Here is a 23,631-nt window from a genome sequence, read left to right on the forward strand (position 1 = left end):
TCCCAACCTCTATTTGTTGCTAGTATTTTTTTAGCCTGCAGTGTCATGAAGTTGCTCAATATCGCTGATGTTCAGTAGTCTCTGGTTGGTGTGACGTAGCTAGACACATCTCGTGTAGACAGTAGAAATGGCACAATACCACTTTTTTATATCCGATATCATAAATTTAGATTTCTGCCGATACCGATATGAATCCGATATAATCTATTTTATAATCAGTAAAACTGTTTTTTAATGCATATATATCTTGCTGCATTTTGTATAAGTTCATACTCAAATTTAAAAAGACAAAACACTAAAGCTATTCTATTATACCTGTATGCAAAATTACACTGCACCCAAAATATTTTGCAGTTCAGTAATACTGATCTTTTCATTTAAACTTCTAGCAGAACTTTAAATCTAAGTATTTAAAGTAATATTTCAAAAAGTAATTTAAAATTAAATTTGATGCAGATTTCAAAAACTCTTTCTTTCTGAAAAAAAGAAGCACATCAGCACAAAATAATGTTTATGTTGAACAACTAAAAACATCAGGTTGTAGAATGGACCCCTTTATACTTAAAGCTTAACATAAATAGACATCCAGAGTGGAAAGCAGTGCAAATAAATGCAAACACGGCTTCATGACACTCACCTTTTGTCAAGATGGATGTAAGTGTAAGCTGTTTCTATCACATTTAACCTGAGAGTGGATTTTGTGTAATTTCTGTGCAAAACTTAACACAAGTATGAATAAAAGTGTCTTTCATAGGGTTTTTCTGAACCACAGAACTGTTTAGGCTGCAACACTGTTTTTTTTTTTGTTTTTGTTTTTTTTTCCAAAGTAAAACTTGAGTCCATCCATTGTACAGTCAGACTTAGCTATGACAACGCACAAACATCTGAGCTCCATGTATCGGTTGTTAAGCTTAACGTAGGAATGCTTTACAAACGTTCAGAGATGAACTTACACACTTGCTTTACTTCTCTGGGAATGCTTGCTTGGAGATGAAATGCCGGTTTGGCAGCACGTAGCGAGGCTCCAGATGCTTTCGGTGTGAAGTAACTCCAGACCACTAACGGGTCTCGCACACAACAGCCGCTCTGTCACGTGATGCACACTGCTCCAACGTGCTAAGGTCACTACCTGGGTTAGTTTTGTGAGGTGCTTTTGTGAAATGTAATAGATGGAGTTAAATTTTTATTTCTCCCCGATATCCATTCCAGTAATTTAGGTCTGAATCGGACTGATACTGTATATCGGATCGGTCCATCCCTAGTACGCAGGGCTATTATGTGAGTATAAGAGCTTTCTGCTGCTCTGGTGACATCCTTTACACTGCTGAGTCTCAGCCAATGACTGAGACAATGACTGGTACCACTTTGTTTCATATTAAACTATTATTAACTGTTTGTCTTTTATGATATGGTAATATTAGAAATGTTGTTACAATAATATGTTGTGTTAGGACTTTGTAACTGTTGGGCACACGCCCATGTGATCTATACTATGCATGTGTTAACTGACAACTGCAAAAAAAAAGCTGACTGTGCAACATATGGCAGTATGTCTGTAATTAAATGATGTGTTTTTTAACAAATACAAAGGCTTAGAGTTTGTTGACTATAAATGCATGTGGACATCTGCACCACAGGCTGATCTCACTCGCCTGGGGGGGAAGGCTGTTGATCCAGTTTAACGAATTCAGCCGGTTGGCAGAACACATGAATAATACAACCTGAGTGCATTTTAATTGGTCTGCTTCGTGCCGTTTTCATCCAGGTTCCAAACACGCTTATAGCACAAGGTAGCAACAGACCAACCAATAGGCTGCCTCAAACTGTCTTTTAAAACAGGATAATGTGGCAAAGAGTTTTAGGTGTAGGTGAGAAACATTTGAATTTCATGTGTGCTGAATTAGAATGAGGCAGCACGGTGGCACGGTGGTTAGCACTGTTGCCGCACAGCAAGAAGGTCCTGAGTTCAATTCCACCATCAGGGCGGGGTCTTTCTATGTGGAGTTTGCATGTTCTCCCTGTGTTTGCGTGGGTTCCCTCCGGGTACTCCGGCTTCCTCCCACCGTCCAAAGACATGCAGCTTGTGGGGATAGGTTAATTGGATAATCCAAATTGCCACTAGGTGTGAATGTGAGTGCAAATGGTTGTCTGTCCCTGTGTGTTGGCCCTGCGACAGACTGGCGACCTGTCCAGGGTGTACCCCGCCTCTCGCCCTATGACAGCTGGGATAGGCTCCAGCACCCCCCGCGACCCTGAAAAGGATAAGCGGAAGCGAATGGATGGATGAATTAGAATGAGCCTCACCACCTGAATCGTGGTGTATTTTTTGTCATTTCAATGGGAAAATATATGGTGTGGTTCTAAATCATAAAAGATCTCAGTGGTGGTTGTTGGGACACTATTAAATTTGGATCCTTGGGGGAAGTACGAGTTTGGTCTGAAGTCAAAATATGTTGTGATTTCTGTGTCTTGTTTAGGTTTTATTGCTATTCATAGTCGGCCTTTGATCCGTGTTATTTCCTGTGACTAAATAGGAGCGGGTCCTTTATAGCTTGCGTGCTTCCTTCAGGATTAGACACCTGGTCTCATTCATACACCTGTCATCTTAGCACACGTTTACAACAGCTGACGGAAAAGCAAAAAGTCCCAATATTTTATATGATTGTTTTATCTCTGCTTATCTTTTTTACCGTTATGTTCTTTTGTGACTTACATGTTCACCTACATATGAGAGTGTCTGTTGACCTGTTGCTTGCATAAACCAAATTTTTCTACAAGAAAAAGTTGAATACTTATCAGCTCCTGCGTTATGTTGTGCTGTGTAGTATGGTGGTTGTTGTGCAAATACAGACATCTTTTACTTTCTGATAAGGCACGGTGTTATCACAGTGTTATCATAATTGAATGAGCTCCATTTTTCTATGTTAGATTTTCAGGCTAACATCTTCTTAAAGCTGCACTGTTTATCCAGGCGATCTTAGTTCAGATTTTTCTCTGCCGTGCCTCTGTTCACACAGGCTCCAGCAGTTTTTGTTTGGAACAACAATGGGAATAAAAGTAGTGCATACTTAAAGGCTGGAGGTGGTGATGGTTCAGAATTAATTTTCCCAGGCGGTCAATAACTTCCTCGTGGGATGCACAAGAAATAGGAGGTGGAAGTCGAAGGAAATGTTTATGTTGTGCATTTCTTCCTGTTTCAGGGCAACAGAGGAGGAGCAGCAGGCTCAGTCAAAGAAAGCCCTGAAGAAACAGCAGAAGGAAGCGGAGAAAGCTGCAAAGAAGGCTGAGAAACAGGCCAAAATGGTCAGATGTTTTGTTTTCTTCTGTTTTGTTGTTTTGCATCCGCCACCCTTGTACAGCTGGTAAGGGTGTGACGTGCTGTTGTGTGGGCATTTGGGGTTCAGCTGGGTTGGAGACTCCATTGTTTAAGTATTCCTGTCATTTTGGCTGTGTTTATATCCACCCAAACAAAGTGCTATTTTCTTCTACACCAAGTGAAAAGTTCCTTCCTAGTATGCCATTTGAACCATTTTGCCACTTATTGTAATACTGTGCTTTTGCCCACCATAAATGAAGCTGACAGGTGTGCTGTGTTGTGTTGGGTCGCCAACCTTCTGTCCCCTTCACCATGTTTCATTAAAAAAATGGACAGATAAGTCACACCTGATTTGAATTTGGCCAGTCTTCATCCAATTCCAGCAACTCTGTTATGTTTTCTCTTCACCCCCTGAGTCCTGTTCTGATCACTTGTACAGCACACTCCATGTTTCATATTAACAATAATTTAGTCCATTATTTGCTAACATTTTATTCTGTCTTAAATGTTACTAGTACTAGCTGTTGTTGTTATTACTACTAGTGGAAAGCCCACAGGAAGGTGGGTTTCTTCAGGCTGTGCCCAACTGTGCCCTTGGGCTAAAGCCCCGTCACCACAGACTCTTCTTTAAGCACCCTTCTCAGGCTTGGCTCTAGGGTGAGGCCTCAGTAACTTTGGTTCCCAGACAGGGTGAACTGGTGCCTTGAATTCTTTTCTTTGGTTTTCTGAATCACTTTTGTCTGGCCCCTCACGCATTATTGGGATATGCAAACCCCTCCACTACAATAATGTAGAGATGGCCAGGAGGAGATCCTGGTGCAGACTGGATGAGCTAGAGAAAGTGGTTGGAGAGAGGGAGGTCAAGACTTCTCCGTCTACACTGCTGACCCAACGACCCAGACATGAATGAGAGACAGAAAAGTAGGGCTGGATGATAGAAAGATAAAGATGGGTCAATATAAAGGCGATAACTGATTCTTTCTGTATTTTATGTTTGAAGATAGTGCCGCATCATACCAATCATGTCGAAACAGAGTTGAAGCCGCATCATGTTGGGCTGACGCACAGAGTGTAGGAGGAGCAGCTGGCAGCAGCACATGTGCTAATCTCTGGGCTGCTGCAGCCTTACACGCTAGTATTTCAGTTTGAGCAAGATAAATGGCAACAACAACAGAACATGTTAATGTCAACTTGAGCAACAGCATTACAAAACACAACAACCCAGCAGACGCAGCCTGAGGCTTAAACACAAGGACATTGTATAAGAGAAGGGTCCAAGGAATTTGGCTCCATGGAGACATTCCTACATGGAGCCGCATGCACTGCAAACTGTGTCGAAAGCATGTTTCTGCAAAAGTAAGCACTTACAAATTGCAAAATTAAACGTATATCTTTGTTTAGGAGTAAAAAGGAGCATTTAAGCTTGGCAGAAGTTATTATTTCATCTATATTGTGAAACATGTATGGGTATCGATTGATATAACCTAAACTGAGATATCACCCAGCCCTACACAAAATGAACAATGGATAGATGGGATACTAGATCTTTCAGCTGCAAAGACTTATCTCCCCATCACACCAAGTGAAATGAACACATTTTCCACCAACGTGCAGATTGAGTAATATGTTTCTTGATGTCCAGTGACGCAGATGGATTAGTTGTTAGCGGGCTTCTGTAATGTCACAGTAACTAGTGAAGTCACATATTTATTCATATTACACAAACTTTGACATTTTGCTGAACTTCTGCTGTTGCCCAAACTTAGGCTGATGATCTGATAATAGTGGTGTTTTTTTGTACTAAACACAGCGAACAGCAGCTCCACCCACTAAATGGTGTGCAGATATGATGCTGCACATCCTATCCTGTGTTATCAGAGAACTGAAAGAGAAGCTGTTTGCTTGTTTAAACACGTGATTCAGCAAGCCTGCTAACCACTTAGACTTTTGATGCAATTTTGGCTTCCAGACAAGGTCCTGACAATGTTCAGGTCACATTTGCTAATCGTAGTTTCAGATTAATACGCTTCTTTCCCCTTTGAGCTGTATTTGCTATGAAGGCCATATAGAAACGGAAAAAAAGTAGCAGAAAGTTTGAAAATTGTGAATTGGTAACATTTCTCCAATAATGAAATGCACAGATATTAATACTGATGTGATCTTACATATTTTTCTTTCCCGTAGGCGTACCCTTAGAGCAGAATCTGCAGGATATAAATAAGGGAATCTTTAGAAAATGTGCCATCTAGTTTGACACCCTTTGCATAGTCGTGTCATGACTGAAGTGCCTGTGATAGTGAAAACAGCAAAGAATCCTTTCTTCCAGCTGAATTCATCCAGTCAGCATGTTTCATGGAAGAAGCAGGTGCTGTCACTGTTTAATCCACTGGATATTGCTGCCTCTATCGCGCTGGAATAGCAAGCATTGCCTAGGGGAAGAGCTCAAAGCTGAACCGAATGTTTATTGGGCCTTAGCTGCGTTATTTTCTGCTTTGCGCTTTTTTGCAAGGGTTTTCTGCCAGCACTTGTCGTTTCTGTGGGACCGATGGGGCTCGGCTTGCTTCGTGGCTGTAGCCTGTTTGCATGCACTTGATCACAAGCTGTAATATCATCCATCGACGGGATTCATGTGACGGGATTTTCACAGCAAGAATGGGCGATTCCAATTCACTCAACTGCCACTAGATATTTCTGTACACCAATGTCAATTTGCATAGAAAATGGAACTGTAACTTTTCCAAGACTCGATCTCATCGCGCTCTGAGAGTTATTTGCCCAGAAGTCAGCGCGGAGATAAAGAATATCTGTTCACTTACACTGTTTCTATTACAAAGCAATATCTCCTGCTGCCATTACTCATTGTCTTTGATGGGCTGGAGCAGTGTGTGGATAAGCTGTGCATTCTAAGCATCTAAGTCTTGGCTCTGGGATTGAATTGCAGTCTATTATTTGTATTTAAATCCCTGGTAGCGTGAGATGAAAAATCGATTTACATGCCTGGTGTAAAAAACAACAACAACAACAACATTTTAAGTTGGATGTTTTAAACTTTTAATTAATTGATAGTCCTCTTGTTGCGATTTCTTAGTTATTTGTCCTTTAAATCCCTTTCTCCTCTTTGTGTTTCAGGCTTCTGAACAACAAAGCGCAGAGGAAGATGTAAGTGCTTCGTAGAGATCACAGCACTCGTCCTCCGATACAAGTTCTCTGCTTTTATGACTGACTTTGATTTTGGCGCCTGTGCATTCACACCGTGGCAACAACTTGTATGCAAATACCTGCACGCAAACCTCTCCCTGCCTGTTTTCTGTTCAGTTTTTTTTTTTATGATAAGCCCCATTATCTGTTGTGTCTGTCTAAGATGTAGTAGACAGACAGACGTCAGAAGCTTATGAAGTCAAAGTGGCAGAACTGTCTCGGAGAACAAAAAAGTCCACGTGCATGCGTCAGTACTGTTTTCATTTAATGGTTAAATGAAATGCTGCTAAAGATTTCACCCTTTTGATTTTTAAGGACTTTGCCAAGGACCGATATGGTGTGTCAGCTATGGTCCAGTCCCAACAAAAGCTGGGTTAGTATGGGAGCTACTTTCTTCACTCATCGGCATTTCATATCTGAAAGCGGAAATTGATTTGTATTGAAAAAGAAGACAAAACATCTTTTTATTAGATTTTTATTAGATTTACATTGCCATATAGTCCCATTTTGCTCCTTTATTTGAGTAGTTCCACATGTTGCAGTGTGGAAATACTCAATTATGTTTCTGTGCTTGCCAACTTGATGGATCACTAACATTAGCAGGAATGTTTGGTTGTATCCTAAGTGATGAAAATGATGTAATGAGAGGCTGACGTGATGGTTCATAAGAGTATGAGAGTTTCTGTTGACACAACGATAATATAGGACGGAGGTTTTATTATTGTAAATGTCATCGTCGGCGTGTCTTTATTTTATAATGTTACAGAACAACTTTATGATTTTGATAGCAGAGTCTGCCTGAATTTGAAAGACTGAAAGAAATATCTGAATTTTTGATCATTTGTTCTTATTATTTATGAATGAATGAACTAACAGTAAGACGATACCATAGATGCATTATACACACAGACTTGGTTTCTATCTCTGATCCAGTAGCTTGGGAAACTTCAGTAGCATTATTAATAACATGGTGAGGGAATAACATTTTAGGTCTCCATCATAATGTAACAAATATATTTCTGATAATGAAATTAAAAACAAGGACAGACTGAAATGAGTCAACTCAGTGCTGGAAACAGGAACTAGTGTAAGACTACAGTTAAAAGTTAAAAGGTGACAGAAAAACAGGCTCGAGTGCAAAAACAAACAGAAAAAAGGCTAATCAAGATCATTGCCGGTGGCCCGGCTACTAAGCTGCTGTCAAAAACAAAAGATTCCAAGTCGGTTATACAACAGTGACGTAGGTTGGACACTTTTTGTGGAAAACAGGTTGAGCATTGGTGCAGTGGTACAAAGTGTAAACTCTGCTGCATGTTTGTGTACACGATGACTTCCCAATCCAGAACTTCACAGTTGAGCTTTTGTCTGGCTGTCAGTCATACTGATTTAACACGATAACATCATGAAAAATCCTTTTGGTGTCATCTCTGGTCGCCATTTAAGCGATGCTAGTGATAATAGCGGTAACGTATAAAGTTTGATAAACGAGGCAGCAGGCGGACCTGTTGATGTCGTCCATCTGTCTGGATGCACTTTCAGCTCCACTGGCAGCAAACAAAGTGGTGCCTCCCTCACCTGCATAGCAAGCTCAGCCACGAGGATGGAGCTGGAGCAGAGGTGGGGGCTGAAACCCGAGGGCTTTCATGTGGGTTGACAGAGTTCTCAGCCAACAGGGCGGCTCTGTTTTCTCTGGTGTAGCCTCGGTGTCTGCCTTCTCTGCTCACTGATAATGAAGAGTAAGCATGCCTCTGAGTAATACAGGTGAAACTAGAGTCAATTTGTCATAGAGCACAAAGAGAGCAGACGAGTTAGACAGCTTTTGGCAAGTCTCCTAGTGTTTCTTATTTATTAGGCATGCCTGTAATTTGAGCATTTTATTGTCTGCACTTTTACACGTGCACAAGCATGCTCATTGGCTTTTCTTTCTGCCTTTGGGAGTATGTAGGGAAGAGAGGGGAGGGATTCTTTGCACGCAGGTGGGGAAATGGAGGAAGCGAAGTCCTTTGAAGTAATAAAATATTTTGCGTGTGTGTTTGTGTGTGTGCGTGCGTGTGCGAGCCAGACAGGGAGTTGGTCCGGGTCCAAGACCTTACTCCTGAGAAAGCTGACCAGCTGATCTGGCTGCGCGCCCGAGTCCACACCAGCCGAGCCAAAGGTGAGATCACCTCCCCCTTTGTTCACCTTTTGTTTTTCTTTTGTTTTTTTGGTTCTGCAGCTTTCTTTGTGTGAAAGACACAAACGGCCATGATTAGATGCCCCCTGAGCTAATCCGCCGTGAACTATACTGAAAAGTTTATAACATCTGCCCTGGGGTCATTTTTATTCACAGCAGCACTTTCTCTTCAAGATCAAACAGCAGTGCCGTTTGGCTTTCACTTGGTGTTCCATTTCAAATGATGTAAATGACAGACATCGCTGTCTTTAGGTTCAACACTGGAGGCCCTGTGCTAGAAGAGAAGCATAAAGCTTTTATTGCAACTTTATGCACCAAACACTCCCAGAGTAAAATCAGAATTTTAAAAGACTTTTTGCTCCTGTTTGTGAAATAATTTTTTTTAAGATTGTGAGGCGTTACAAAGCCGATTTGTTTTTCCACTCTTTCCTTGTTAAGCAGATTGACAACCTGAAGGTGTTTTTGATATCACCGTCAGGCTAGCTTGTCACTGCCAACTGGAAGATCAGATAACCTGTCCCCCCTCAGTTCCAGTTGCTGGCAGTCACGAAGCTTCACTGTTTGAATACAATAACCCTCTGAGCTTTGCCTGGTTATTGCTCCTCTCCATAAACAGTGAGCCTTTTGCAAATAAACTATAGTCTCTGTGATGTTTTTTTTTTTTTTAACCATTTCCTTTAAAGATAACTTCCAGAATCAAGAGTCACTTCCTCTCCACTTGTGTCTTCATTCTCTGCTCGCTGTAGGATGTCTGTGTGAGCAGAATAACATCCTGAATTGTGTGAGATGAGGTACATCTGTTGGTGGGATTTTGGCATCACTATTATTTCCACCACCCGCCCTGTTCTCACAGGCAACAAACATCAAAGTAACTGGGTGGTCTGATTATCTCCTGCCCTCAGTCTTTGTGGCTAACGTGTTTACACTCTTCCTAAGTCCCTGTATATGTTTGATAGGAAGGTAGCAATCAGCCTTTCTCCACACAGTGCTCTTCAAAGACAAGGCTCTGTTTGCAAATGTTTGACACTTCATCTGATCCCTACAGCTGTGAGACACTCATCTCAAGTCACACACACAGCCCTTTTGACTGAACAAACCTACTTAGCTTCAGACAGAGTGCCCAAGGTATTATTCTGACAAGGCTGTTATGCTTGTATTGTAAAAAGCGAGCTCTATCTATTGTTGTTTTGCTTTCAGGGAAGCAATGCTTCTTGGTCTTGCGTCAGCAGCAGTTTAACGTGCAGGCACTGGTCGCAGTGGGGGATCGTGCCAGCAAGCAGATGGTCAAGTTTGCCGCAAAGTAAGTACCGAGACTGTTCTTCCTGTCAGAGAGGGCAGAAACAATGGTGGGAAAAAAAACCTTGGCCATAACGGTCCACTGATCCATTTTCACACGTCTGACCGAGGTGGAGGGCGGGGAAATCAATCATTTTTTCACTTGGCAGTAAAAGCTGGCTTTCAACAGGGCGGAATACAGCAGTGGCCTAATGGGGCAGTTCCTGTCAAGATGGCAGATACAGCTCCTTGGATCAGAGGAGGGAGAAATAATTAAGAGCCAAGAATCATTAGTCATGTTAGCAGCCAAACTATAGCCCATTACTGGTAGTCGATGAATGGACATAACCATCCACGGATGTGCACTTTATTAAAGAAACAAAAGGGGTGTTGCTGATAATGATGTTAGATTAGGCTCGCGTTAGAGGTTTGCAGCAGGGCTTATTTGTTTAAAAAGAAACCCTATTGGGATTTTAAATTGACACAAAAAATGATGCATGATGATTTATGATGCACCTGATGTAATTTACTGAAATATGCAGTTTATTCATTAAAAAACCCAAACAGTTATTTTGAAGTACGCCCAGTATTTAGTGAATTTAAGAGGGAAGAACTTAATTATCACATAATACATCTTCTTAGACATTGCTAAATTAAGCAAAAGGTAACACCCCGACTGTAATCTGCAAGACTGAAATGACAGTTAAGACATGGGATAACACTGATCTTAAGCAATGCAGGGATTGCAGTAATGAATGTGTGTGTGTGTGTGTTTTTTTTTCTTTTAAAGTGTAGCTACTATTTAGTTGCACAAGTGTGATGTTCTGATAGGCTTAAAACATTTTTAAACATTTGAGGCTTATAAGTTGGCATGAGACGATTTGATTGAAAACTGCCAAACATCTTTGGAGTGTCGTCAACCTCCGTAACGGGACGTTCGAGACGTTGACCTCATTGGCAGCAGGCGCTGCTCACGCTGCATTTCCCCAGAGTTTTTCCTACCTTGATCCTTGATCCACCCTGAATACATTCAAAACAGTCTGTTGTATTAGACTACACAAAACTACACAACTAACCGCTGAACAAATATTAATTTCATGTAATGCTTGTGATAACATTGGCTTTCTTTTGCTACGGTTTGTTGAAAACACGAGACTTGATGAAAGATGTAAGTAATGAACGTTGGTTTTAATGTACACAGCTGTCTGAGCCGTATGTAAACAAGTCGGCGCTGCTAAATGTTTGATGACGGGCAGCATGTGCCTAAATTACCATTTGACACGCAACGCATTATGTTCATGTTTTCAGAAATGAGGCCCTGAGATCTCGGTGTAAGTTTGTTGCGGTATCATGAGGTTCATGGGAAATTTAACCCAGACACAGGCAAATTTTTCTAATGAGGTCAAGGTCACTGCTGCTCAGACCAGAGTTTTGACCATAACTTTGTAACAAGTATCACCAGCTGCTGACACAGCCATAGTTCCTCTTTATAGTCACTGAGCTGGCCTTTTTCTTGCCGCTGTTGTAATATGGCATCGGGGCTTTCAAAATAGCTCCAAAGACGGGCAGAGAGGGGTCTGCAGCTCCAAACTGTAATTTCCTTTAAGCCTCAACATTTGAACCCCTAACAGATGAAATGAATAACACCAACCATGTATTTAAAATTCGATTGCTGTGGTAATCCCCGGTGTACAACATCCACACCGACACTCCCTGACAGCAGCAGCCTCCTTCATTAGGACGGTGTGCTCTGTCTGTGCACTGAAACTGCCCCAGAACAGCCCGAGCGACACTACGAAAAAGCCAAGGGTTTAGCCTGACCAGGAAAAAAGCTCAACAGGATGCTCTGAAAAATGCTTGAGCTACAGAGTCGCCACAGAACCGAACATCCAGGTCCCAAAAACCACACGAGCTCCTGTGGAGTGTTCATGTTCCTCAGTGGGACTGGGCTGTGTGGGCAGCTTATAGAGGCCCTGCACGATACTTGGCAATTTTTGGGTTTTTTTTTTTTTTATGTTTTGAAAATGAGGGTACGTCAAAAGATGGTGCCTTTTACTATATATAAATTTATATATAAATAGTGTTCTCCTTGCACTTTAACATATTTTTGTAACCAGTGATTTCTTTTATGTGCAGCACTTCCTCAGTCTTGTTCTGCAATGTTGTGGTCGGACAGTTGGATTGTTTTGCAATCTTATGCCACCTGACAGCCTAACACCACAGCAAGTGAAAGTGATGACATGGTTGTCAAGACAACACCATCTTGCATCAGAACTAAACAACAGCAAAGTCATACCACTTTGCAGTTGCTTACCAAGCAGGTTTCCAAAACAACATTGTTGCTGTGCTTCTGTTTGTAGTTGTATCTCTAAGAACAGGTGGCACTATCACTCCTGTAGCTTTGTGGCGCACATTTAGTGTCAGACAATGTGGTCTGATGATTGACAAGCTGATTGAGACCCTGGATTACAAGTAAATCCCCTCATAACTGCTCTAAGGACGGAGATTGCATTGCTGAGAATCCCCTTACTTGTATTGCATGTCCAAGTGATCATCCGTCCATTCTCACAGTTTAATTAAGTGATCTTCTGCCTGTGCTCAACCTTTACTCTCAAGTACCTCTCAAGTGCTGAATGTAGAGCAGCGAAGAAATTGTGGCTGAGCTCTGAAAAGGAACAACATGTCAGTTGTTTGCTATGGAGTTGGTCGGTTTAATTCAGAGCGCTTTTTAAAACTGTTGGTTGTTTTTTTTTGTGAACAGCACTACTTTGTGATGCTGTACTGTACCTGGATGTACACAGATTTGGATTTTAAAACTGACAGGAGGCAGAGTAAGGAACAGTTATGTTAAAAACTAGTTATTTTTCATAATTGTTGTGTGGCCGAGGAAGAGTACGTGTCATCACCTGATGGGGGTTATTTATTTATTACTTTATTTAACAAGGAAAAACCCATTGAGATTTAAAATCTCATTTACCTGTAAATGAGATTCACTGTCCTCTGAGGTCATCGACAGGAGGCAAGAATCCTTCTTTTTAATGCTGATATGAGGCCATTTAGAGTGATATGCTGATTTTACTGTTGGTTCTTGGGGTTCAAAGTGGTATTATAAGATGATACATGTTATAACTTCGAAGCTGAAGAAATCTGAAAGCGACTACAGCCAGGAATTTATGTTGTAACACTTGTTCAGTCAGCTAAAGTTAGAGGCAGTTTGGAGTCAGGCTTGCCGAACCAGTCAGCTTGTCCTTCCTGGATCACTGATTCGAGCGCTCGCTCCCTTTTCTCTTTCCTTCTTGTGTTGAATGAATCTGTTTCTGTTGGTGTGCGCTCAGTGTGTTGTCATTAGACTTTTGTCCTGCAGAGGAGGTTATTAATGTGGGGATTTATTTATCTAGCTGATCTCCGACTGGAGGGGATTGGGTCTGGTGGCAGCTGTCGTGGGGCTGAAGGGACGGCGGTACCCCAGCGTTCGGTCCCTCATTACTGCTTTGTAATGAGGACGAGTGGTGGATTACAGCGGGTTTCCCATCTGGCCGTTTGCTGTGAGACAGTGGGCGTTGTACCTCAGATGTTACTTTGGGTTTCAGTGAGGAGCCTGTGCAGGGGGATGCTGCACTGTTGTTTAAAACTGATTATAAGGAAATTAGAAAGGGTTCCCCTGGTATGCTGTGGCTCACAAGAGGGAAATTCTTACCCCAGCTCTCAAAGTCAAAGAGTTTTTGTAGTAGAGCTGGGTACTTTCCAGGAGCTGTAGTATGAGGCAAGTTTTATCAAAGCTTACAAATCCCCCCTCGAGCCCCAGTGCTCGTGTTTGTTTATTTTTCCTTTGTGACTGAAATGACTGTTTCAATAAGAAAGTTAAGATTGTGCACATTGCTATAATTTATCGTTCCAGCTGAGTTAAAAACTGTTGTTGAATTGCTTAGCTGTTTGATATGGCCCGAGTCTCACCCAGGTCTTTAAATAAACACCTTTTGACAAATAATGTGGTGATAGAAATTTCACCACATGGGGCCTAAAATAAATTTTAGTGGGTAAAATGGTTTTGCAGGTGTTTTTTGTTTTGTTTTCTTCCCATGTGAGATAAACAATCACCAACAGACACCCATTTGTTTAAAAAATACATGAAAATGATAGCATATTCTGCCTTGTTGCAACCTGTTAATTTGAATCTAATGTAGTCTCACGTTCACGATTATTATGAACAGGGCAATGTGGTTTCGTACGCCACAAGCTCTTGCGGTATGTCAATTAGCCCATATGCAAATATCAGTGCTGTTTTTATTTTAAAACACATGAGGGGGAAAAAAACCCTTAAAAAAACCTACCGCCCAGTCAAAAATCACCCACCCATATACCCCGCACTATCCTCTGTGCATAAAAGCATGACAAATGTAAAAACTTGTCTACAAGCATTGTACATACTTTAACGGATATGTGGTTTTCACAGTTGCTCGTCTTTCCAAACAGATAAATCTGTTTTGTAACTAGCGTGCATCACTTACACTTTCCTCCCCCTGAATGTTTCCACCAGCATCACCAAGGAGAGCATCGTCGATGTGGAGGCGACAGTGAGGAAAGTGGAGCAGAAGATCGAGAGCTGTTCCCAGCAGGACGTCGAGCTCCACGTTGAAAGGGTTGGCACTTTCACTGCAGTCCTTAATGGGCACTTCTTAGCAGACAGACATGTAAACATAGAGAAGATAATACAGTTGCTTTTAAAGCCGCAGATGTCTCCTACACATATAAATAAAAATACCAGAGGGTGTATATTTTGCCTCCCAGCATATGCAGTGCGTACGCACCCAGACAATGAAGCATCCATAATTCATGTTATTCAAGCAGGTACCAAAGAGGTTTTCACTGTAGCGCATTGACCATTTAACTCTTCCTTTTAAACTCTTGATTTAACGCAGTAGCTGAGCTTTAAGTAACATCCATTTTATTTATATGCCAAGAAAATGAAACAAAAGTCACCTCAAGGCTCCTTTTTACTCTTACGTACTGTACTGCAAAAGAATTTGATGTAGTGAATGCATCAAATTTTGGTGAATGGGATGAGATTTTCTCTGCTATGATGCCCAATGTAAATGAAAAACATAAAAACACAAAGCAGCACGTAGGTGATTTTCTCACACATTGATAAGGTTTTAACAGATGCAGCTTTTAGCCTCTTTCATTTTCACCTTCTTCACCTGTTTCTGGAGTCCCGGGACTTTCCATTGTCTCAGCATCGAATAAAAACATCGGTGGTTTGTCACACTTTTAATTTTTTGTGATTTTTTTTTTTTTTTTTTTTTTATCGTTTCCCTTCTCAGATTTTTGTCATCAGCCAGGCTGAGCCTCGTCTCCCATTGCAGCTGGAGGACGCTGTCAGGCCTGATGGAGAGGGTGAAGAGGTGAGGATGAATGGGGGGATGGATGAGGGGAGTCAAAGTGCAGTTAGAGTATTAGCTGAGTAATTATTATTCATTTGGACATCATTGGCAGCATTTTAGGTATCTTAAAAACTTCTAAAAGCAGACTCTCAGTGTAAAAAGAACAAGGCCTGATAGTTACTGTGTGTGTGCAAGTCCATTCACTGTCATGGAGTGCACAGATGGGTTTAGTCTGACTACACAATGAATATAAGTCCGTTTTTATCTGAATACTTTATATAAAAAGCAAAATGGAAACGCATTCTGTGCATGCTGAGCTCTAACGGCGCTCTTTCAGTGAGATTGTTTTCAGTGAGGAGAATGGAGATTTGTGTTTTTGGCAGAGTCAAGGATTGGCTGATTAAACCTAATCACCTTGTTTGAATCACCCTCCTCATGCAAATGGTGATTTCATCGCACAGTGTTTATAAGAGCCGGCTGCCAGTGTTGAGGGAGTTCTCTGAATTGCAATTAAGGAATTGTGCAGTGATGCAGAATCATTCAAGAAAATCATGAAGCATTTAAAAAGCCATTCTTTTTCCTAGCTGCAGTATAGGTGGTTAGAAATACATGTAAAGAAAAACAAAGAAAAAAAAAGAAAAAAAAAAAAGAAATACATGTAAACCTTTGAGGCTGCTGGTTTAGCAGCACCAAAAAACGATGGCTAAGCGGAATTCCAGCTCAAAGCAGTTGGCTCTGTTTCCTGATTCAAACCAAAAAATGATTATTCTAGTATAGAGGATCAGCTACAGCTCCCAGATTTGCAAAGTGGAAACATTGAATTTTCCAATAATAACATTCCTGATGTAGCCGTTGAATCGGCTTAACACATAAAACGGCAGGATGTCATTTTTTTCGTAGCTTTAGATCCATCGTATCTGCTGTGGAATTATACATCGCACTGTACATGCGTGCACATTAATATGAGTCTCATCAATACCAAAGACAGCTGAGGGCCCATCATTGTTTATCCAGTAAGCTAATATCTGCAGCTGTAGCAGCGTCTCAGGTGTTTTCTGTTGGGATTCAGCATGTCAGTCACAGACTTGTAGCAACACCTGCTTTCCCCAGAGACACTAGCCTCAACAGCCCTGTCTGTCTAACTGTCTGCCCATCTAACAGTTTGTCCCTCTGCGTGTGGCTGTTTGGAGCAGGATGTGGCTACACAGGCTATTAGCTCAAACCCCTGTGGGTCTTCTCAGGAAGCCTGACATCCACGACCCTGGAAGGAGCGGCTCTTCCTGTGATGAAACATTTACTTTTCAGTTGTTACCTTTTTCCTTTTCTTTATATTCTTTTTGTCCTGTTGTCCCACATTGCAGGTGTCTTTTATTGCACTTGACTCTGTTATACTCACTGAGCTAAGTAGGTAGATGTGGTAAAGCTGCAGGAGAATGGTAGTTTTGCATTGTTCCCAGGAAGGTTTTTGCAGGCTGATTGCATTGTTTTAGGTTTGCAAGCTGCCAATAGCTTTAAAGCTAAAAATGATTTGTATTTCTTTCTTTTTTTTGTTATAGTTTTTCCCTGTGAGTTGTGAAAAGCCCCTAAAATGCTTCCATAACACTGACGGCAAACACTCCTGTGTGAATAGGAGGAGATGAATAGTAATGATTTTTAATATTTCATAGGCTGAGGAGGTTTTGGTAGGATGACTGTGTTTTTGTGTTTGTATTCAGGAAGGCAGAGCCACAGTTAACCAGGACACCCGGCTGGACAACAGAGTGATTGATCTCAGGGTAAGTTTCTATCATCTGTGACCATGTGAGTCTGTGAAAATTTGCATTTGGTTTGATACATGTAATATTTTAGTTGATTAATGATGAATTTTTAGCTGTTTTAAACTAAGGTGTTCATAAAGATTATAAATTTGATGCTTTATGGGTGCTTCCTTTGTGAGGATGTCCTACCCGAAGTCTTGGGGTTGCCTCAATGTCTCCCTGGAAGAGTTGGCTGAAATACATGGATTTGAAAAACAAAAAAATTATTGCCATTATAACAACAATAATTTTACAGCTTACATCCTGTCTCTGAGCACAGAAAACTTCTACCACAAATGTAGGCTGTTGGAGAGTGAATGTAAAATATTTGTGAAGGAATGCAAACAACAAACCAGCGCACCTCTAAAAGTAAAGAGAAAAGGCTGTGATTTAGTGGGCTGGTGATATGAATCTTATACAGTGCTGAGAGATGTGCTAAACTTATGCGAGCAGCAGAAGACACTAAGCCGCAAAGTGTCTCATTGTTTTGATATGTTCCTCCCACATGGAAGATACGACTGGCAGGAAGGCAGCAACACCACAGCACAGAGCCACTTTGTTCACAAGCTTCACAACAACACCTGCTTCTGCAGCACTGTGCACTTTGAGCTCATGGACTTGGGTCTGTCATCAGTTTTGCTCTTAAGAGCCCGCTGAAGCTATAAAGTGCTTCCCACACTGCCAAACTCTTCAGAAGGGAACCATAAAATGCCTTTGATAATTATGTAGTTCACATGAAACTCCATTTCTAACTTGAACATTTTTAAAGTTTAAAAGTTTAGTTTTAAAAGACGGCTGGACTTGCAGACAGTTTCTGGACTGTCATCCGGACGTGCTGGAGTCCAAACAAATCCTCTAACACTAGTGCTCCCATTACCTCAGCCTTCAAGATGTAAGAAATGTGATTGATTATGAGACCTACGTCATGCTATTTTGTGATTAATCATAATATTTGGTCCATAAAAACTGCATCCAGCTTCCTTAGATCAAATAAAAAAGGTGATAAATCTGTGTTACCTATGTCGCTGGCTTTACAAACGCAGACAAGCGCGACACCCAACAACAAATTTTATCATAAACCAGAAGGAAAGAAGAAAACTCTGAGAACTCATTTTCTACAAAGACCGATTCCCCGTCCTGTCATTTTTAAAGAAAGATTCAGATCCACATCAAACACACCATTCTCCCTTTGCTTCATGCTCCGGCTCTTCGTGAAGTTTCACATGTAAGCATCGGAGATGGAAAGTAAAGCCAGTTGCGTTTTATCAGAACAGGTCTAAAAGTTTTGAAGAGAAGAGAGCTGTGATTTCGATACAAGCGCAAAAGCAAAATGTCCTAATGCAGATTTGTGTATTTCAGGTTGCTTTAGGAAGGGTTAGGGTGTATGCTGACTACCACACATACTGTACACATACAGGCTGTATGAACAATGATGCCAGCACTAGACTGTGGTCAACCTCCAAGTACACATATCGACGGCCTCTTGAGTACGATGATGAGCCCGTAATTGGATGCTGGCAAATGTTTAAATTTTTTGAGCTTTGAAACCTCTGTGTGGTATGTGTTCACCGCAGCTGGGTTTCAAGGAGGTATGAACTATTGAGAGGTATACCAGAGTAAGGTATATTTCATGAGGCCCCTCACCATCAGAAGAACTGCCAGTTTCAGGATAGTAACTGCCACCCACCAACCCACTCACTATTACGCCTACTCGCTGCAGACTTGCTGTAAACAGGAAGCGCTTTCGAATTTTTAAATTAGGTCTTACACAGTCTGGTTTTTAGGTCGGTTTCCCCACGTTTAACGCTGGGCACAGCCCCATGTGTGATGTGTGACACAAATGAGTCATAGGTGGTGTGATAGTAGAATGAATGATTTGCTTCAGTGCCTTTTTAAAGAGGTTTGTAAAAGTGTTTTAAGCAGGGACGTTTTATATTTTTCTGCACTTCTACTTTCTGTCAAGCACCCAGATTGTAAATGATGGAAAAGTTTTAGCCAGACAACCCTGAAGCATTGTCTGCAGATTAATGAGCTTTCCAGGATTTAGACACGATCATATTTCGAGTCAGCCGGCTGTTAGTCAGACGAAGACTATTCAGGACCGGACAGGCACTAGAAATGGGATGTGAAGCACTTTAATTAACGCAGAACTGTGCATTTATGTATTGAAAAGACCCAGGTCTGACTTCATGATGATGTACGGTAACTAGACTTGAAAACCAGACAAGATCAGTTGTAGAAATCTTGTGGCCATTTGAAATGAGTCAGTCGATTTCTGGGAGTGTTCACTGGCATTTTGACATGCTTTGTCACCCAACTGTTGACTCTTGGGGGCTTTTGTGCATGAGGTTTTTACAGTAACCTCTTCACAGCAGTTTTATGCCTCACCTTGGTTTCGGTATTTATATTGATAATCTAAATACTGAAACACAATTTTAAAAAAAACAATAAATAAAGGTATTTCTAAGTTTCTGCGGCTCTTCCAGGATTTGAACACGTTGCCGTTGCCAACAAATAATTGTCACACCCTTCACATAGACAGGAGGTCCTTGAAGAAACTGGCAGTCTTGTTTTCACACATTTGTCATGGTTGTGTAATAACGTAGATGAATCACTGCAACCGTCTTGATGGTGTTTATTTTTGTGTATCCTCCTGAAAAGACGACCACCAGCCAGGCCGTGTTCCGCCTGCAGTCAGGTGTGTGCCAGCTCTTCAGGGACACCCTCACCAAAAAGGGCTTTGTGGAGATCCAGACGCCGAAAATTATATCGGGTAAAAACAAAAAAAAAACACCCTCTGCCACATTGACACGTGGGAAAACTGAGACTAGCATGCATTGAATCATTTTTGATTAGATGTTTCAGTAGAGGCACACTTGTTTTCACGTCACTGCCCACAGGTGTTTCGTGAGTCATTGTGTAACAGTTGTAAGTTGACTTCCTCATCAGGCTGATCTAGGCTCCACTTCAAATCAAGAGCAAAATAAAAAGTTCAGCTAAAGCTTTTGAAACACACACATGCGCAGTCATGCACATCTATGCTAAAGGAGACAACAGACAGTAAGGTATTAGAGAGAATTTCATCGTTTCAGACCTATGAGGGTTTTAATCCAGACCGCTGGGAATTTCGATGCATCGACCAGCTCTCACGTCAGCCTCTCTGCTTTCACATTTCCACACAGCGCCCTTCTAATTTGACAGGAGAGGCTTTCCTTAAGATCAATCCCAAAGGATCTCATCTCACTTTATTGAAGAAAAGGAGGACTGAAAGGGAGAAACTTAGAACTCAGACAAAAATCTTCTCACCAATATTCAGGAGAAAGAGTTATTGGAGCTTTCACCATTTAATGGCATATCTCTTATGCTGGCTTTATTTTTTCCAGCATTAACTCAATTTGGAGGCTCCAGATGCTTTTTGAACTATTCAAACCTTTACTTGGTTAATATGTAATGTACTGTTTGAAGCTTTAATAATCTAAAATAATCCGTTTGGAGTCTTTATGATAAAAAAAGATAAATTCTTAAAAGAAGCAGAAGCACAGTAGTCTTATGTCAATAGTTCGCAGCCCCCACATTCCTCCCATATTTTGAATTAACTGTGGTGAAACCTCCACACTCTCACTTCCTCTTTTCTTAAAGAGCCAATGATGGTGGCTGTGACTCGAACGCTAAATTCAAAAGTGGCGCTCTTTTATTTTGGCGGCACCTGTGAAAAAATACACACAAAACCACATCTTCCTGCGTGGCACCACCCATGGTGCAAGCGTGAACAGTTTGTCCTATATGTACAGCCCCACCCACCTTTTGAGAGTGTGAAAATATCAGTTGATGCCCTCTGATGTTTTTGTCACATAAAAGGTGACACGTGTTATTAGAGTCTGGGACATGATGTCCTGAGAACTGACTTTGTTTTGAAAAATTTGCCCAGTGGTTACATATTCATGTAAAAAAGAAATGGGTTGTTCTGGTGAATAAGTCAAAAAGTTGGGCCATCATTCCTTTATTGACCTCAGCTCTGTATCTGAGGAAGGAAAGTATCGTTTTTGAAGTAGTATATAATGACTGTCTTTTCTGAGCCTTTCCTGGTTGTCCTACTAAAGTTCCTGATGGAGCTCAAAGGAATCACTTGAGTTTTTAAGTACAAGTCTTTGTCTGGAATGAGCAGACAATCTGTCAGCATCTCCCCGAACGCACCGTTCTTTGCTAGCGATGGTCATAAAACGCACTCGTCGTGTAATAGCGTCACTAATCTACAAATCCTGTAGATGTTTCAAATTAAAAGCCTGAGTGTTTCAGTGGACAACAGTTATGTCATAAGACTTTTACTTTGAAACTTTTTCCACCACAGTTTTTTTTACTCTGGACTCTCTCCAACCATTATCAGAGGCCTGGCCTTTAAAAAAAATGATGGTATTTATTTGTGTGTATGCTAGCCAATTATAGTCCCTACTGAAACATCTAATAAATTCACAGTATATATCATTAGGTGGGATGGGTGAGGTTTTGACTGTAATAGCTGTTTTTCCTCATGTTTTTCTCTTTGTCATTAAATTTTCTTTGTCCTTTTTTAGCTGCCAGTGAAGGTGGCGCAAATGTTTTCACAGTGTCGTACTTTAAAACCAGCGCCTTCCTGGCTCAGTCGCCTCAGCTCTACAAGCAGATGTGCATCTGTGCTGACTTTGACAAGGTCTTCTGTGTAGGTCCAGGTAAGCCCCTCCCCCCAGTATGTCACCTTATACACTGGCAAACAGGAAAAAGAGACGCGAGAGGATAATGAAAAATTTAGACCCTATTAAGTGAAAACGGTTTTAAAATGTCACTAAATGCATTTAGACTGTTAAAGTTTAACAGACCTCCCTGTGATGCTTTTACTGTGTCAAAGCTGCTGTAGAGCTGTGTGATAGTGACACAGTGGGACTTGTAAAAGACTTTATAGAGCCGAGTTTAGGGGAAATCCAAGCAAACACTGCCACCATCTGATTATCTAAGCAAACTCTGCCTTCATCTGTGTGCATAAAGTATTTATTCTATACATAGTCGTGAATTTTTTTATGTTTTTTTTAGATTGCTACTCGTATCTGATTTTCATTCGATACAGGATTCTCGCCCAAGATCAAATAAAACATCTGGGACAAGGATCCACATTCGGTATTCCACTGACTGCACTGAAGTTTTTGTTTTGTTGTGTGTAACACCACAGAGAAATCAAAGGGCTTAAGGTCATTACTGCTTCTGAGGCAACAATGTCCTCACCACGGTTGCCTTACTTACAGACTCACTGATTCAGCATGTAAGGAGAAGTGGGATCAACACTCCTCTAAATCCCAGTGGCAAAGTACAACATGTACTTAGTTGTAGGTTCTACAACTATATCGCCACTGTCTGAAATCAACTAAAAAAGGTTCACCAGGGAAGAAGCGGAAGTAAATGTGAAGCATATCTTCTTGCGGAGAAGCATACATCTCCATATTTATGCTTGGAATCATTTTAGTTTTCCAGTTTGTTGAAATATATGCAGGGTCAGACGCATAATACTTTCCAGGTTCTAGACAAACACTGTGTGAATACAAAAGCAGGAATGAACATTTACACTTTGTTTCAGACACAATTGAATAAAACTTTGTATGCATGGTTGTATTTTCTGAATCTCAGTCATTGTGAAACTGTGTGCATGTACACATGCGTGGTTTCCAGGTAATCCAGCCACAGTATGTAGATACAGAAACACATTTAATCAGATGTGTCCGTGCCTTTTTAAGAACACTTTTGACAGTCTGTAAACCTGTAAAAACAGCAATCGAGCAGCCGTCCTCAAGTATGACCGTTAACTCCCACTAAATGAAAGTAGAAGCCATGATGTTATTAATTCACCATACAAGTACTTGTAAAGTACTCTGCTTTAGAATAACACAGTAGTCAGGAATTATTTATTGGCAGCCGCGTTCATACAGAGTTTCTAAAGTACCTCTCAATCAGCCATAGTGCAAGCACCTACATTTCACAGTGCGTTTTGATTATCGTCAACTTTCAATGCCGCTCATCTACACATCGTCATTGTTTCACAAACCTTTACGTGACGGTGATTCAGAAGCCAGGTTGTAAGCTTGATGATCCTTTATATGGGCTTCTGTTTTGTGAGCCGTCCAAATTTAGGAATTTCGAGTACAATGGAAATGACACTTTATTCCCGGAGATGAGCAGAAACCTTTCGTTGCTTCCACGCCACCGCAGTTTGCTTTGTTTTGGCACTCGTATTAAATCAGCGTCATTTCAGTTTTCAGGGCGGAAGACTCCAACACGCACCGTCACCTGACCGAGTTTGTGGGTCTGGATATTGAGATGGCCTTCAACTACCATTACCACGAAGTGATCGACTCTATCACTGACACCATGGTGCAGATCTTCAAGGGCTTGAGAGACAAGTAAGATACACATTTATTGAGTTAAGGTAAAAGATGAACCTAAAACTGTTGGTGTGTTGCAGACCAACTT

At 41.2% G+C, this 23,631-nt stretch overlaps 1 protein-coding gene across 1 annotated transcript in view; it reads left to right on the plus strand.

The window, feature by feature from the left end:
• The window catches only part of dars1 (aspartyl-tRNA synthetase 1), a 31,973-nt gene that overhangs the window by 3,623 nt on the left and 4,719 nt on the right, over positions 1–23,631 (plus strand). The window contains exons 2-12 of the mRNA XM_080903705.1: positions 3,201–3,303; positions 6,446–6,475; positions 6,830–6,887; positions 8,577–8,669; positions 9,885–9,987; positions 14,500–14,602; positions 15,284–15,364; positions 17,059–17,118; positions 19,801–19,912; positions 21,711–21,845; positions 23,414–23,561. Coding sequence (XP_080759831.1) covers positions 3,201–3,303; positions 6,446–6,475; positions 6,830–6,887; positions 8,577–8,669; positions 9,885–9,987; positions 14,500–14,602; positions 15,284–15,364; positions 17,059–17,118; positions 19,801–19,912; positions 21,711–21,845; positions 23,414–23,561 — 1,026 coding nt within the window. The remainder of the gene's footprint in view (positions 1–3,200; positions 3,304–6,445; positions 6,476–6,829; positions 6,888–8,576; positions 8,670–9,884; positions 9,988–14,499; positions 14,603–15,283; positions 15,365–17,058; positions 17,119–19,800; positions 19,913–21,710; positions 21,846–23,413; positions 23,562–23,631) is intronic.

This window comes from Rhamphochromis sp. 'chilingali', assembly GCF_963969265.1.
Source record: "Rhamphochromis sp. 'chilingali' genome assembly, chromosome: 14".
NCBI lineage: Eukaryota > Metazoa > Chordata > Actinopteri > Cichliformes > Cichlidae > Rhamphochromis > Rhamphochromis sp. 'chilingali'.